The sequence below is a fragment of the Xenopus tropicalis genome, chromosome 5 (genome assembly GCF_000004195.4).
Source record: "Xenopus tropicalis strain Nigerian chromosome 5, UCB_Xtro_10.0, whole genome shotgun sequence".
Classification (NCBI taxonomy): Eukaryota; Metazoa; Chordata; class Amphibia; order Anura; family Pipidae; genus Xenopus; species Xenopus tropicalis.
The window spans coordinates 76,548,842-76,567,384 of record NC_030681.2 but is presented as its reverse complement, the minus strand read 5'-3'; the positions used below and the strand labels follow the sequence as shown (position 1 = coordinate 76,567,384).

The 18,543-nt window shown below is 37.6% G+C and overlaps 1 protein-coding gene across 2 annotated transcripts in view; it reads right to left on the bottom strand.

Moving 5' to 3' along the window:
- The window catches only part of lama4 (laminin subunit alpha 4), an 89,111-nt gene extending 70,773 nt beyond the window's left edge, over positions 1-18,338 (bottom strand). For both annotated transcript variants that reach the window (XM_002936937.5, XM_031902347.1), the window contains exons 1-2: positions 17,821-18,338; positions 92-193 (exon numbers count right to left, since the gene is read on the bottom strand). In XM_002936937.5, the coding sequence (XP_002936983.2) occupies positions 92-193; positions 17,821-18,015 (297 nt within the window). In that variant the 5' untranslated portion in view covers positions 18,016-18,338. The remainder of the gene's footprint in view (positions 1-91; positions 194-17,820) is intronic.
- Between the last annotated feature and the right edge of the window lie 205 nt (positions 18,339-18,543).

Sequence of the window (18,543 nt, the reverse complement as noted above, 5' to 3'; positions counted from 1 at the left end):
AGCTAGGAAGAGTAATTGTTCATTTTTATTTTACAGGTTTTAAAATCATATCCCTTAAAACAAAAAAATCTGAAATATAACATGAGCTTACCAAACATTCTCCAGATCCATCCAAGCACTTCTGTGCATTTCCATTGCAATTACAGGGTAAACATTCTCCAGACACTGAATAATAAAATCCCATATGGCATCTCTGAAAAGCAAAAAATAAATAAATAAAACATTTAAAAAGCATGAGGAGCAAGTATATACAGGTCCTTTTCAAAAAATTAGCATATTGTGATAAAGTTCATTATTTTCTGTAATGTACTGATAAACATTAGACTTTCATATATTTTAGATTCATTACACACAACTGAAGTAGTTCAAGCCTTTTCTTGTTTTAATATTGATGATTGTGGCATACAGCTCATGAAAACCCAAAATTCCTATCTCAAAAAATTAGCATATCATGAAAAGGTTCTCTAAACGAGCTATTAACCTAATCATCTGAATCAACAAATTAACTCTAAAAACCTGCAAAAGATTCCTGAGGCTTTTAAAAACTCCCAGCCTGGTTCATTACTCAAAACCGCAATCATGGGTAAGACTGCCGACCTGACTGCTGTCCAGAAGGCCATCATTGACACCCTCAAGCAAGAGGGTAAGACACAAAAAGAAATTTCTGAACAAATAGGCTGTTCCCAGAGTGCTGTATCAAGGCACCTCAGTGGGAAGTCTGTGGGAAGGAAAAAGTGTGGCAGAAAACGCTGCACAACGAGAAGAGGTGACTGGGCCCTGAGGAAGATTGTGGAGAAGGACCGATTCCTGACCTTGGGGGACCTGCGGAAGCAGTGGACTGAGTCTGGAGTAGAAACATCCAGAGCCACCGTGTACAGGCGTGTGCAGGAAATGGGCTACAGGTGCCGCATTCCCCAGGTCAAGCCACTTTTGAACCAGAAACAGCGGCAGAAGCGCCTGACCTGGGCTACAGAGAAGCAACACTGGACTGTTGCTCAGTGGTCCAAAGTATGTCATTCGGAAATCAAGGAGCCAGAGTCTGGAGGAAGACTGGGGAGAGGGAAATGCCAAAATGCCTGAAGTCCAGTGTCAAGTACCCACAGTCAGTGATGGTCTGGGGTGCCATGTCAGCTGCTGGTGTTGGTCCACTGTGTTTTATCAAGGGCAGGGTCAATGCAGCTAGCTATCAGGAGATTTTGGAGCACTTCATGCTTCCATCTGCTGAAAAGCTTTATGGAGATGAAGATTTCATTTTTCAGCACGACCTGGCACCTGCTCACAGTGCCAAAACCACTGGTAAATGGTTTACTGACCATGGTATTACTGTGCTCAATTGGCCTGCCAACTCTCCTGACCTGAACCCCATAGAGAATCTGTGGGATATTGTGAAGAGAAAGTTGAGAGACACAAGACCCAACACTCTGGATGAGCTTAAGGCCGCTATTGAAGCATCCTGGGCCTCCATAACACCTGAGCAGTGCCACAGGCTGATTGCCTCCATGCCACGCCACATTGAAGCAGTCATTTCTGCAAAAGGATTCCCGACCAAGTATTGAGTGCATAACTGAACATAATTATTTGAAGGTTGACTTTTTTTGTATTAAAAACACTTTTCTTTTATTGGTCGGATGAAATATGCTAATTTTTTGAGATAGGAATTTTGGGTTTTCATGAGCTGTATGCCACAATCATCAATATTAAAACAAGAAAAGGCTTGAACTACTTCAGTTGTGTGTAATGAATCTAAAATATATGAAAGTCTAATGTTTATCAGTACATTACAGAAAATAATGAACTTTATCACAATATGCTAATTTTTTGAAAAGGACCTGTATATGTAGCCAATACTAGAACAAAACGTAGCAAATTATGATTAAATGCATATTCTACCAATTTCCATATATATACATAAATAGAATCTTTAAAACTGTATCCTAGGATGGAGTTTGTCTTCATTGAGAAATGCACCAGCCCCAGCAATATTCTTCTAGGTGCCATACCTTGTTGTTTTCTGGGATTGTGCACATGTGCAGTATAAGGAAATTACAGTTGAAATAGTTTAGCATGAATTTGACATTCCTTGTCCTTTAAAGGAAAATTTACCCCCAGAATAAATACTTAACCAACAGTTTATATTATGTTAAGTGACCTATTAAAGAATATTGCCAAACTGGAATATATATATATATACAGTATATACTGTGTATACTGCATGGGCAGAACTGTACTAAATGATAATGTCATATTAATATGTCTATGGGTAGACATATGGCATATGGCAAATGACGTAAGAAAGCCTTTGGCAAAGTCTAGAGTAGGTCTGGGAGGGTATTTATGCTTAAAAATAGAACACCTGCAGATAAGATATTTATAAGATTTTTATGTGTGATATTATGTAATGAATAGCATGGATGGTTAAAGATATATAGTAAATAATGCCCCCCTTTTGTACAATATTAGAATATTATAAGTTGCCGAAAAGTTCCATGCAGGGGCGCTGCTACCATGAGGCAAATTAAGAAACTCGCCTCAGGCAAAAATCCGCTCCTGGTAACTTTAAGACCCAAATTTCTGATTTTGAAACTGTAAAGGTAAGTGCGGGGTCAGCACCTGAAGAGCAGCCACGGGCGGCTCATGGGCCAAACACTCCACTGGTTCCATGACCCTTGACCCAATGTTTTATACAGGTCATGGAACTCCATTTATGATAGTTGGGGCCTTGATATGGGCTTTTACTTTGATGCTATGGACTTGAACTTTGATGTTCTAGACTTCTGCTTTGATGCTATGGATTTTTAAATTGATGTTATGGACTTTTACTTTGACTGTAGCCAAGTTGTTAACTTGAAGAAATAACACGTGGCAGAATTCTGGGCACCCCAAAAGACCTAATGCCAACCTGGAATTTAATTTTTGTTAACCCTGCTAGCCTTTTTAAACATATAATGGTGGTATTAGCCTAATTTACTATTATCAGGAGCAGTGCTGGTAAAAAATGCTTGCAGATTTGAAAAATTCCACACTGAAAGTGCCTGCTCTCATTATGCGCAGTGTTGTGCACCCAGCTCTTTAACCAACTTTAATTTGGGTGCAAATTACAGGTGAGTTGGGTAAATCTGTGTGAATAAACATGGGAATTCACAGTATAATTCTACTGTTTGCACAAATATTTTGCGGTAACTTGCAGCTAGCATATTGAAAATGCTTTATTATAGGTGTAAAAAACTTGCAGCACATAAAGCATCACATAATCCACAGTCCCCCATAATCCCACTAACAAGCATTATACAATATATACAGTGGCACAAAAGCCTATAATGCCTATAAAATGCATTGTTTTGTGCACTTTAAAAGCTCAGATCCCTTTTTCTAATCCAGTAATGATCCCACTTTAGATCTGGTGACTGTTTGCTACCAAGAATCAGGTATAGGACCTCTTCTATAAAATTCTGTAATCCAGAAATCTCTTTATTATTAAAAGCCAACTCAATTTTAAGCGAATAAATCTAATAGTTTGTTTTTTACTCTGTAATAATAAAGCAGTACCTTCTACTTGACTGTAACTAAAGTAAAATAAGTCCGTATTGGTGGCAGTACTAGTGGACAATCGTATTGGGTTTCTTGTTTTAATGTTTTAAGCAGAATTAAAGTATGGTGATCCAAATGACTAAAAAACACTTATTTGGAGAACCCCAGGTCCCAAGCATTCCAGATAAAAATGCCAAACCTATAATAATTTGCCTTCTAGTACTGGGAAATGACTACTGTTATTTATTCACTGTGGCCATGAGACTACAATTGTTGTTATTAGAAATCTCTGGCTTCTAACAGTCAATGTTTAGTGATAAGTAGATTCCCATTTCCTTAAATATACTGAGAGGGCCTGCACTCATTGCATAATGTCTGGAAACTAACTTGTGCTTGCCAAGAGTAGGTAAGGGCAATGTACAATTACAGCTATTGTTATAATTGATATCATTAAACCTATTACAATACTGTTTTGATTTGTAACATAGAGCTTTCATGAGATGAACTGGTCTGCTCTGGCACGCGAGAGTCCCCCAAAATGCCCCAGCTAATGACAATTCCTATCAGACCTTTATTTCCACCATAACCCCTATAGCACTTAGTACATCCTTCACCTAGAGCTTATATTATAGAACTCCTTAGCATTTTTAACTCCATCACATTTTAGTTTCAGAGTGGCATTTTTATAAATCTTAATGTATAATGATTTGGATCCCCTTCTGTATGTGACACTGAAATTCCTAAATGTGTTGCTGAGAGGTTTATGTCCAAGGCAGCTCAGTATGTATGCCATCATAATTCTTACATATAATTCATAACTGAATGATATGCAAAATAAACATGATGCCTTGGGTAACCAGAAGCACAGAATCTAGTCTTTTTGCAGTGAGGTGGATACAGCATGTTGTCTTTTATGTCCTACCTGTATCTTTTATCCCACTCATCATTTGCCACACAATCATTGAAAAGCTACCGTATATAGCAAAATCATTTCACAATTATGTTATGCTTATCTGAAGAGAAGTGTGCTGCCACCTTCATGTGTTCCCCTGAAACTTGCATTTTAGAGATCTTGCACAAATCTGATGCTTATAGCCAGAATGCAGTTGTGGTAAATATGAGGTATCCTGGCTAGTACATGGGTTATTAATGATTGACTGTAAATATGAGGTATCCTAGCTTGCACATGAGTTATTAATGGATGATTTATGGCTTGGCACACCGTGATGAAGCACAAGTGGCTGCCAAAAGCAGCCATTTCCAGCATTCAAAGTCTTACTGAAGGTCTCTCTCTTACTAGACTATTCTAGGCCAAATAACTGATTTTTTACTTTTGGATGGTGTTTATTTTCTGACTACTCTTTGCTTTTTGCTTGTGCTGTATATTAGGTCTTTGTCATTTATCCGTCTTGCTCTTTGGCCACATTCTATGGTATCTACTTCAATCTAGGGGCACTAGATTTGACTGTGGTTTGCTTACTAATATTCCTTTTAGAAATAATTTTTGTGACAAAACCCAAGGTGAAGTGCCCTATCCTGTACAATAAAATCTGAAAGCACATGAGTAATGGAGAGTTTAACTACAAGGAAAACAAGTTTGCTATAAACTACATTTGCTGAATTTACCAGGTTTTCTGTAGACATATTACATGTAGTCATGAAATTAAGAATATTTACCCATACAATTAATCTTATCAGCTTTCAGATAAATCAATGTGTTTGATCTAAATGAAAATTCAAATACAGCTTTTGTGGTGGTACCAACGGTTACCACATAATCAGCCTCTGTGTTATAAATACATTTCACTACTTTTCCATATATAGTAAGACAAAGGTTTTATTTGGATCCTGTATTATTCTGCATGTGAAACTGAAATTCTGGAATGTACTGCTGAGAGGTTTATCTCTAAGGCAGCTCAGTTTATGGGTACATGTAACTAACACTTAGCAAGAAAGTCAGGCGCTGAAAGCTTAACTCTGTCAATGGCAAACCAACATACGATGATTACAGTGCATTGAGTTAAGCACTGGAAATCTTATTTAACACTCCCTTTTTACTAAAAGCCAGCACATCATTAAAAAAGCAACGGTACAGTCTAAAGTGTTTGTCAGAATTAATAAAAACAAAAAACTGTATTGCTGCTACAATGCATGTAATCATTTAATTCATTTTTGGAAAGCTTGCTATATTAAACACTACTGGGGTTTTGCAGTTACATGGGCAAAATTTGCCACTTTCATTGCAAATGTTACCAATCCATGTTAGTATATAATGAAATTAAGCATTAACAGTTACTCAACCTCTGTATCAGACAAGTCCAGGACATTACCATGAAGCAAAGCAAGAAAATGCGGGCCCTGGATATGTATAATAAGAAAAAAACTTTGGTATTCCAGCAGCAAAAAAAACCCCCCCAAAAAAACATACATTATACCATATGGAGAGTAACTCAATGGCTATTTTTTTGTTTGGAGTGTGGGTCACCATGTCAGAATTTTGAGTAGATAAATAGGCATCCTTGTCTCTCTTCCTCCCATACCCCCAGTACTTGGATGATGCCACAATTGGTTTTATGATAACTTCACTTTTGGTTTTATGAAGGGCAGTGGGTATTGGGTCAGGTAATAGTCCATGCAGATAAAGCTGTTACAGGTTGTGTTTGGGTCTGAGTGGGTAAAAATGATTAGGGATATACCTGATTCTGTAAGTGGTATAGATCAGTGCTGTCCAACTGGCGGCCCGCAGGCTGACCCCCCTCTGTATGGCCCCCCACCTGTCTGGCTGCTTTGATGGCTTACCTTTGTGTAAGCTTTAAAGGAACAGTAACACAAAAAAATAAAAATGTTTTAAAATAATTAAAATATAATGTACTGTTGCCCTGCACTGGTAAAAGTTGTGTGTTTGCTTCAGAAAGACTACTGTAGTTAATAGAAATAGCTGTTGTGTAGCCATGGGGGGCAGCCATTTAAATTGAAAAAAGGAGAAAAGGCACAGGTTACATAAGAAGATAACAGATAAACTGTGTAGAATACAATGGGAATCTATGCTACTTATCTGTTATCTGCTTAGTAACCTGTGCCTTTTCTCCTTTTTTCAATTTAAATGGCTGCCCCCATGGCTACACAGCAGGGTATTTATATAAACTGTAGTAGTGTTTATGAAGGAAACACACAACTTTTACCAGTGCAGAGCAATAGTACATAATATATTAATTATTTTTATACACTTTCATTTTTTGGTGTTACTGTTCCTTTAAATAGTATCAGTACTGAGATTAACTGGCCCCCTGCATGGTTCTCACCTCAGATTCAGGCTGTAATCATCCACATTGTTCCCCTGTTCACACCTCAGACATTGTATGTAGTGCCTGGACTATACTGCCTGTGTATATGGCACACACAGACAGCATAGGGTAGGCAAAGTATGACACATAGGCAGTATAGGGCAGGGAGGATATGGAACACACAGGCAGCATAGGATAGGCATAGTATGGCACATAGGCAGTATAGGGCAGGCAGAGTATGGCATACACAGGGCTTTGTTCTGGGAGTTTGTTAGTAGTTGGAAACAGCCAATAAATGGTCCCTAAGGTGTGTAATTATGTTGCTGGGGGTTGCTGTGCTATCCACAGGGGAGGAGGAGGCATATGGATTTAAGGGCGTGTCTTAATATGACATAATATAATTCTTTCATATATGAATAACTGTTGATATCCCCGCAGTGAGGACCAAGCATTTGGGTTTTTGCTGCACTACCACTATTGTGATAAAATGGGTGTGGTTTGAAGTGGGTGTGGTTCAAAAAAGGGGAGTGGCCAAAACTGGCTTCCATTAGTGGCCCTCCATCATGTATGCTAGAGAAATTCTGGCCCTCGGCACCGCAGAAGTTGGACAGCACTGGTATAGATAGTTCCTAATACTATTAAGAAGGTGCTCTTCTCTGGTGTTACAACTCACCAGAAAAAAATAGAACTATTCCAAAAATGTACATTCTCATCATAACCAATGCTTTTAAGTAATTTTTGTAGAACATATTTAGATGTACAATTCTAATTAAACAGTTTATATATTTAATGTAAAACTGAAAATTATTTTTGATTTGAAGTATTGTAAAACACCCACCAACTCAGCAAAACATTTTGTAACAAAAACAACTAAACTTTATTGGTAGACCATATGCTGAGTTATTAGCCTCTGACAGCTGATTTTCATTAAAGATCTGCATGGGAAACCACCATATTGCTAGCTGGAACATGTGTGGCTTAGATTTGCAGTGACCAGTTTATCTAAATTTAACTGCAAAAGAAAACAGTGTAACTTATCTCTAGGGCTCAATTACACAGCATAGGAAATAAAACATACTTGCTCTGTGACCCCGGCATTCGTCTGCACAGCATATGTGTGTGCATACATATATATATTTATATATATACATAAATATACAAAATAAAAACTTCTGATATCTAAGAAATGAATGTAAATTAAAAAATTACTCAAGAAGCACAAATCACATTTTCAGTAAATCTAATTTTCAGTAAATCTAATCAAATTTAAACATTGATCTTGAATACTCAAATTGAAAAATAGCTAATAAAAATTAACTGACTTCTACATCAAATTGCCAGCTTTTAGATGCCAAGTTGTGCTTAATAAATCTAGAAAATCTTTTCTCTGCATAAATCTATAGTAGTGGCAAAACAATTCTGCAAGGTTTATTTATTGTTTTTTAGTAGACCCAAGGTTTTGTGGTCCAAATTACTAAACAGCCCCTTTATCTCGTAAACCTCAAGTTCCATGCATTCCAGATAATAGATCTCATACCTGTATTTTCAGTTCTTTTTAAATATCTTGTATCAACCATGGTAGTAAACTGATGCATGATCACAAATACTAGTGGATCAATTAATCTTAAATTTTCTGAAATGCTCTTCTCATGATAAATTGTTTGTTGCAAAGGATATGGCATTTGGACTCAAGCTCTTTCTGCAGTCCAAGTTTTGTTCATGCCTACATAAGTAATAACAAGGTAACTGTAGATCATAACAGTCACCCTTTTATTGTGCCCCAAGAGTATCCAAACCAACAAATATTTCCCTGACTCTCCTTGACCAAGTTGAAAATCCCATATGCCTTTTTAGGCAGCCTTTAGGGTTGCCACCTGGCCTGTAAAAATGATGTTTAGTACCAATGTTATTAATGGAAGAAAGATAAAAATAAAGAAAGGTCTGCATTTTTTTCTAAAAAGGTGGTAACCCAAGCAGCCCTTCATTTCTTTTTTTTAATATATAAATGAGATAATGCACACCATAAAGTTTTGTGTTTAGTATGTAAACTTCTGTTTTCAAAAGACAGACACAAAAAATCAAAATGAATGGTACAGGTATGGGATCCCTTATCCGGAAACCCATTATGCAGAAAGCTCCGAATTACGGAAAGCCCATCTCCCATAAACTCAATTGTAATCAAATAATTCAGAATTTTAAAACTGATTTCCTTATTCTCTGTAGTAATAAAACAGTCCCTTATAATTGATCCCAACTAAGATATAATTAATCCTTATTGGATGCAAAACAATCCTTTTGGGTTTAATCAATGTTTTATTAATTTTTTAGTAGACTTAAGGTATGGAGATCCAAGTTATGAAAAGACCCCTTATCTGGAATACCCTTGGTCCTGAGCATTCTGGATAATGGGCATGTTTGTGGGTCTTTTTCTATTAATATGGGTAAAAAACAAAAACTATGTTCTACCTGACCCAAAGCTTGCTTAATAATTCATTGTGGATATGTTCTAACAAATTAGTTTTACTGTATGCTTTTTTTCCCCCTAGGAAAACATTTTTTTTTGTTTAACGTGTCTGGGAACAAATTTCAATAGTCAACTGACGCTCCACAATTATCAGTATACCTTATGTACAAGCTAACATATATGCCAGTGAAGTACAATTGGCATGGACTGTAGTAAAAAAATTAATATGTGAATGGAGATGAGCAGTCTGTTCCCATTTTCTGTTATATATCCTGTATCTTACAAGGTTGTATTTACAAGGGCAGCTTAAAAAGTGCAGTTAAAAAAAGAACTATTGTTTTGGTCAAGTCTGACTAATTCTCGTTTATGGAAGGAAAAACTCAAAGGTTACAGTAAAAACTTTTGTTTTCCTAAGGGCCCTATTACCTTCATATCCTGACTTGCTTTTATGTCAGCAGCTACTTGGACTTCACAGTATATAGTATGCTGTCTTATTATTGTACCTGATAAATGAGTTTCATAACCCTTTGATGTGGAACTGGCTTGATAAAGTAAATGTTATTTTTTAAATGCTAAAATGATGGGAAGTTATGTTTAATCACTTAGCCATACAATGATGTGTTGGTTTAGTCCTGGTTGTGAATTTCAGTTTCCCACCAATTCCTACAGCAAGCTCTTGCCAGGCCCTGTACAGATTTTTACCATATTTGGTTGTATTGCTATGACAAAGTATTTGATAGTTCTATCATCGGTGATGTGATATAGATTAGCAGTGTGCTAAGTCAGTAATTATTAATAAATTGTAATTACAATAAAAGCATTATTAAGGAACAGCCACAGTACGTTAGGGGCCTTGAACAGCCATGCAGAACACAACACTATTGACAGCTAATGCTATTTTATATTGCAGTCATTATGAATAAAGGTAAACTTATGCTCAGATATATAAATTGCATGTCTGCATTAAGAACTGGATCTGTCAGCCGTTCGGCTAGTGGTAAGTACAGCACTCTGTTGCTGCGTTTGCCCACTGGCACTACTCAACTTGCAAATCTCGATTGAAGTAAACTGATCCTAGTATTATATGAATGTAGGGCTGCCATCAGGGGGTACTGCAGTCAAGGACCCAATGGCATATGGGGTCCCCAGAGACATAAAAACACAGGTTAGGGTGAGGTTTGGCATAATGAGGTAGATCAGAAACGTGGCCATGCATGCATGGGCCCATTTTTTCATTGGGGCCCAAATGTACTCGTTGGCAGGGCCTTCCTCACAGGCCCAGGTAAGCAATAGGTTAATAATTAGCGACCCTGGGTGGGGCTGCTTACTTAGTAGTATGGGGCAGCCTTGTGAGAAACTAATAAAGACCTTGAACTGTAAGCTCCACTGGGAAAAGGATTTAATTATGAACAGAAACAAAAGATAAATAAAATTGCAAGCTGAGTTGCCACTATCCAAGAACTTAAATCCATATCAAACAGTAGAGATCAGCAGCACCAATGAGTAATGGCTGTCACCTCTGTGTTAAAGGGCATATCAACCCTAATATTAAGCTAATACTACCCTGTTTGCAGCCACAGTTAGCTTCCTACTTGTTCTTTACTATATACCACTCTCACTTCTGCTATATTACTTATAAAAAATGTTCCCTCTAATTCCTTTGTGTACAAACAAATTATTTTGAGTGCACAATGTAAACTTGTGTTTTCACATACAATTTTTGTGTGCAACACAATTTGTTGTGGGCACAGGCCTCAAAATATGTCTACCCGTGTAACATTGGAAACCTAGCTTATACCAATGCAAAGAGTTTCGGTTTCTTAGCCTCTGCCCCAATGGATGTCTAATACAGGAATGGGATAGAATCTGGAATGCTTACTTTTTGAAATTTTCCAGATAAGGGGTCTGAAAAAAAATACAAAAGCAACTAAGAAATACAATAACATTGTTTTGCCACCACCATAGATTTGTGCAAGCATAATTACCACCCAGCACAAGTGGTATATTTTAAGAAATGACTAAAAAATTAAATTATTTAAATAGGTCTCTATGGAAAATGGCATTCCTATATTTTTAAGTCTTCTGAATAATGAGTTTCCTGATAATAGATTCTACCCAAAAGCACAATGCCTCTCAAGATTAAAAAGAACCTACTAAAAGGTGGGTAATCTGAAACATTTTTCTTTCTGCCCATGAAACAATGTAAACACTACCAACTACACATTCCCATTTAATATATTTTTTGACTCCTAAAAGCCCCATCATATAAGTAGTCTAATTGCAGTAGTCTGTACTTAGGCTATAAAAGCTTTATTTGCCTGTTTATGTGTTCTTTTGGCAAAAGTGATTACAGCATCATAAAACTAGCAAAGAATCCTACTAAGGCCCTTATACCAGATGCACTAGAAGAATATAAATTAACTTTAGTATGCTTGATTATCATGTGGGAAAACACTTCAGTGGTTGCATCACAGGGCTTAAATAATTTGAAAATGATAGAAATAACTAAGAACCATGGAAATAAAAACATGTTCAAAGATAAAAAGACTACTGTATGAGATGCAGCCCAGCTCTTGAAATGCTCCCAGAAATGAAACAAGGCCATACATTTTTACATGTATTCATGTAAATAGTCGCACTGTTCCACTAACAGGGTTGTACTGAAACTGTAATTATACTATCATTTAAGGCATTTCACAAAAATGATGATTGAAAGCTTGTGGGTTTTTTTTGGTGACTTAGATTTAACTCTCATGTGGTTCTAACTTAACCAATTATGTTGTGTGTAAATGAGAAGACTCATATGTTTTGTATTGGATTCAAAGCTTTCACAGAACAGGGAATATGATTCCCCCACATACCAAAGAAGTGAAAAAGTTATAAAGTTCTCAGAGCATCATAATACCCCATGGAATACCAGCCCATGTGCTATTAGGAAAATGTCAGAGTGCATCAAGGGATTATTTAGGCATGAGAAAAAATATATCAGTTTAGCTATGGGTTATAGGGCAAAGGCTTGACTTAAGAACAATATTTCAGCCATGGCAATAATATGATATATTAGGAGTAGGTGTAAGAAATCCCCATGCATCAAGCACTTTGAGCAGCAGTTATCTGCCTCTTGGGTAAGGCTGCTCTGCAAAAACAATCATAGGAACATTTGTCAACTTGCTATAAAGGCACAGCAGGGCAGATTTGACTAACATTTTCTAAAGATGTCCTTTGACACAAATTACAAATAAAAGCAAATTTCACTTGCTAAAAGTTCACTTTTAGCATATGAATCACATTGCATGTTTCCACTGCAGGACTATATTTTCAGTTGCTACTTAAATAAAAATTACTTATAATGACTTAATTTTTCCTTTTATCAACTATTTAGCCCCTGTAGCTTCACTGCACCAATGGTAGTTTCACTTTTGCTATTGTATACTACACAATGAAGCTGTAATTTGGACGGGTAGCTTTATAAAATACTGGAGGGTAAATATAGGTATGGGACCTATTTTCCAGAATGCTCGGGACCTCGGATTTTGGAGTTGTCCAGATTAGGGGGTCTTTCTATAAATCTCCATACCTTAATTCTTTAAAAAAAAAAAAAACATTTAAGCACATTACATTACATTAAATAAATGTAATAGGATTGTTTTACCTCCAATAAGGATTCATTTTATCTTAGTTGGGTACAACTAAGATAACTTAGTATCAAGTACAAGGTACTGTTTTATTAGTACAGAGAAAAAGGAAATCATTTTTAAAAATGTAAATTATTTGCTTTTAATGGAGTCTATGGGAGATGACCTTCCCATAATACGGAACTTTCTGGATAACGGGTTTCCAGATAGCAGATTTCATAACTGTACTATAGTTTTCCTATTTGTAGTCATTTAGTTTTTGATCCCTCACACCTCCAAAAGACTGGCTCATTTAAGCTACTAAATCCCACAGCAGGCTCTGGACAAGGTAAGGTTTTGTATTTTTTTGGCAGAGCCTTCCAGGGACTCAACCTATTAGCCCCCAAAAAACAGACTGGACTAAGGTATAGAATACAGTAAGCTATGAGCAATTTGATGTATTTATTTTTTAAAACTGTTTCCAGTGGATTCGATCCATTTTAGTATTGACTAAATAAATTAATTTGAAAATATACCTCCATTTTGACATGAGCTCATTCAGTGGAGCTTATGTATAATAGGTGCATAAACACTGAACTGATCTGCCAAAATTAATATACAGGTATGGGATCCGTTATTTAGAAACCTGTCATCCAGAAAGCTATTAATTACAGGTAGGCCATCTCCCATAGACTACATTTGAATTTTAAAACTGATTTCCTTTTTCTCTGTAATGGTAAAACGGTACCTTGTACTTGATCACATGTAAAATGTAATTAATCCTTATTGGATGCAAACAAGTCTTATTGAGTTAATCCATTTTTTAATTATTTTTTAGAAGACTTAAGGTATGGAGATCCAAATTACAAAAAGATCTCGTATCTGGAAAACCCAGTGTCCCAAGCATTCTTGATAACAGGTTGCACACCTGTATATATATCAGCAACATAAGCTATCTTTGGCTTTACTGGAATGCTTTGGGCACAGGTCAATTACATATAGAGTTGCCTTTTTTTTAATGTAATGTAATTATTTTTTCATGCATGATAAAGATCATATTTTCGTATAGGCACCCGAGGGCCCAAACTTAGGACAGTGACCCTTGGGTGCCTATATATGTATATATGGCTAAATTTGGTGGCCACAGGGGTAGGGGGGAACCACACTCTTCTGGAATTAGTCCATGTATAAAGACTGCCTTGCAGATGCACTGCAGAGAGGAGATGGTCCTGTTCCTAGGGCAGCATGGGTCATAAACACAGCCCTGTTCACAAGTTATACATCTTTAATATGTTCTTTTTTAAACAGTTGTGAAATAATAGTTATTGAAAGTCCATAGGTCATTATATAGGGCAGTGATCCCCAACCAGTGGCTCGTGAGCAACATGTTTCTCACCAACCTCTTGGATGTTGCTCTCAGTGTCCCCAAAGCTGATGCTTATTTTTGAATTTCTTCCCTTGGTGGCAAGTTTTGGATGAATAAAAACAAGATTACCACCAAACAAAGCCTCCTGTAAGCTGATGCATATTTGGAAAACCCCAGGTCCCGAGCATTCTGGATAACGGGTCCCATACCTGTATACGATTTTGAATGTAGCATAGCGCTAAACATTCTTCCTTCTACACAGAAACTTATGAATATAATGCACATTTTCACCTTAAGGTACTTTAACACTTTCAACTTCAAAATCTAACTTTTCATTTTATGGGTGTAACATAAAACTTGAAATACATAGGTATTACCTTGCACATAGATATTTCCTAGCACATATGCCTTAAATTCCACATGTTGATTACTTTCTTTGCACCTGAAATTTCACATATACACTACACTGCATATATACACCATATTCCATATATATGTTACCTTACACATAGATATTCTTTTGTACGGTTACCTTCTATTCATCTAGATATTATATTGTACAAAATAACTTGCAAGTTGTACACTGGGACATTGCAGGAGATTGTAAAGTGAAGGGTGCTCATACATTCCTAGTTTATAAAATAATGAAGTTATAAATACTTTTCATACAATCAATAAATAAGAGTTATGGATCTCAGGGAGCTGAACTTCAAATGAGTTTTTAGGTTAAGCCTATTTAGCAGCTCTACACTATGATGCGAAAAAGTTTCATTAGACTCCAATCAACTTTTTTGTGTGCCTCAGGCACCAAACATAGAATGCAAACCCATTGGTGGAACTTTTTTTTACAACTCTGTAATTATTAGTGCTACATAAACTAAATTTTATATAAAGGGCTGCTGTTGTGTCCAGATGTGAGGTGGGAATCTGTATCAGGGAGACACAGTTGCAGTGTGTAATCAGCCATGGGCGTCCACAGGATCTTTTCTGGTGGGGGTGGGGGAAAGGTCATAACCAAATCAACCTGTTTTCCTTGACTTAGGGCACTGGCACACATGAAAAGACTAATTTGGCCCCCTCTGCACCATTTGTGTGCACCCTGGCAGGTCAGTAATCTGCCTGTCAGTGCGCACATTTAACTGATTTCAGCTACAAAATGAACACTCAAACATTTTCTGTCCGAAATATTCTCTATGCGCGCACTGACAGGCGGATTACAGTCATTGTCATAGTGCCCAAATAATGTTGAGGAGTGATGGATTAAAGTTTTTCTGATTTGTGATGCGTGCTATTTCCCTACACCTGCATACAATAACTAGGTGTTAAGGTAAGGCCAGGTCTGATTTGTAAAAAAATAATTAAAGGACATGTAAAGCTTACATTTGCCTACAATGTATATCAGTTGAGCAGGTCTCCCCCACCCAAATGGCAACATTTGTACTACATATATCCCCTCCATTTGCCAGCACCATCACATTTTAATAAAGCATATAGCAGCTTACACCCGGTAGCCATTTTTCCTCTGATACATAATCAGTCACATTTAAATCATTTAAATCTGCAAACAGCATACACATACAAAGACCCTGATTCTGCATACATTTCATCAAGAATATCGGCTCACACAGGCACAACTGTCTGATAAAAGTTCTGCTATGTTTGAGCTCAGCTCAGGAGAGAAAGTTAGGAGACAAAAAATTGAAGCAGACAGCTAGAGCTGAGTTTCTATAGGAACCAGCAATGCCATCTCTTCACTGGCTGCTAGACTGGAGGGCGTGTTTAGTCATCTGAGCTTAGAACAACTGGGCATGCCCACAAGCCAGAAGTCAAAGCAAGTCCCTGAGGGAGGGGGCCGAGTGAGTTACAAGAGGAAAGGAAATCTAAGTGATTAAGGGGATGTTGCAGCCTTACTATTAACCTCTGAACAACCAGAGTGCCAAGTATTGAAAGATTTCAAAGAGGCTTTTCACTGATTACATTTTTGTGTTTGGGGTTTACATGTCCTTTAATGGACAAATCCCAGCAAGCAGCTTACAGTGTGTATAATTTTGCAATTATGGGTGTTGGCCCAAAATTGAATTTGCTGTTGGTGCCAGTAACATCTTTTTACACTACTGCTAAATACACAAATATATATAAAAAATCTCTTCTAGAATACAATATTACATTTATTCTCTAAAGCTGGCCATGCATGGGCCGATAAAACCAGTCATTTTGGCCCCTCCAGACCATGCTGTCAGCTTATTGGCCTGGGCATAGGCCTTCTCATAGGTTTGATTAACCAGTATGTGTTGTAAAGACCACATCCCAGGATCCAATTGTTGGCAACCTGTGAATTAGCCAATCTGGCCCTGCGCCTGGTTACAACGACAAACAGGCAAGTTTTTTCATGTATGGCTACCTTAATACTTTGTGGCCGCATAGTGAATATTCGGGGGTTGCTAGTGCAGCCATGGCAAAAACATGGTGGCTATACAGTATGATACCATACAATATTTTAAACATTTAGATGCTGGAGATTCTGGTACAGCAAGAGAGGGCAGAGAAGATGATCCAAAGATAATTAAAAAAAGTAGAATATATGACATCAAGATTTTATACAGCTGAACTATGCTGCAATTTCATTAAAGTAGAAATACAGCTAGAGGGCCCCTAAATCAGCATAAATACACTGTCTTTTAAGGGTAAATTGTAAGGTCCTGCCAGTATCTTCAGGCTAAAGTCCAAAATGTCCACAAAATGGCTTATATGATAAGGTGTGTACAGAAGGCTTGTCAGACATTTTTTCATATTTATATATTTGATGGTGAATAACTTTTATATTGAATATTTTCTGGTATACTCTAAAACAGGGGGTCCCCAACCCTTTAAACCCATGAGCCACATTCAAATGGAAAAGTTGTTGGGGCGCAACACAAGCATAAAAAAAGTTCTGGGGTGCCAAATAAGAGCTATGGTTGGCTATTTGGTAGCCCCTATGTGCATTTAACTGGGGTTTTATGCAACTTAAACTTGCCTCCAAGCCACAAATTCACAAATAAGCACCTGCTTTGAGGCCATTGGGAGCAACATTCAATAGGTTGGGGAGCAACATGTTGCTCTCGAGCTATTGGTTGGGGATCACTGCTCTAGAACAAGACAAGGCAAACAGAAAAAGAACTGCAAATGAATGGACACAGCTGCCAAACAATAGGAGGCATTAAACCAAATAATAACAGACTTTTTGTGGGAAGTGATATTAAAACATTCAGCATACAATATGGAGGAGCTCAGACTAGGGTTTGGTGTATTGCAGCCACAGGTACTCATGTTCCCTATTCAATACTATGAGGAATGAGATAGGCAGCAATGGCAGTAATCCTTGAGATGTTTAACATTATGGGAACCTGGGACCTTGTTCTTGGCCTGCTCCAGTGAAAAACTCCATAGTGGAGCAAGTGACCCTCCAACCCCCTCTGTGGACAGTTATGTAATCAGTCCCTAAATCATAAAACTTTTAGTAACCCAATAACATTGTCTTAGTGCTGTGAGAGTAATACATATCATTATGGGCACCGTCCTTACCTGTGCCGGTGGCACCAGCCTGGCAGGGATATAAACGTGCTGCAGCTGCACCATGTCCTGCCCGCTGGGGATGGAAGTGCTGCCTTCAGAGTCCAAATGGAAAGCGCTACCTTCCATAGAGCCACTGCAGACGCAGAGATACCTCCATAGTGACATTAACATGCATATAAAATACCACGGGGAAAAGTGAGCCATTCTCTTCACCTTTTTCCCAAATACTAGACGAGGTGTCCTTTAGCAGCAAGGCGCACTGCCTTCTTACTCCAGTTTGTACTTGAGATTTTCCTTTCCAGATGTGCAGCCGGTTGGCCGGCCAGTTGTGCTTTCAGTCAAGCTGAAACATTCCCCTCTCGTACCAGTTTCTCTGCCTTTCCCCTGGAGACTTCAGTTAACACGGACAAAGTCTGAGCCGCAGAGCTTTTAAGCTGAGCTCATGTAGCTACCTTATCTCCAGAGGGAGCATACAGGATACAGCTTGTGCAATCCTCTCCTCGGCTCTGCCTTCCCTCCTAGCGTTCAACACTACCTTCTCTACTAGACCCTCCCTCTGGCAACTTAGCTTCTCGCAGTGCATTGGATCTTCCTGCTTGGAAACAACACTCTTTACTTTCTAAACCCTAATCATCTTTACTCTGAGCATATACTCAGCGCTTAAACCCATCAACAATTTGACTGAATATTTCTTATAAAAATAATTATTTTTTTTAAAAAAGTATGTGCAGA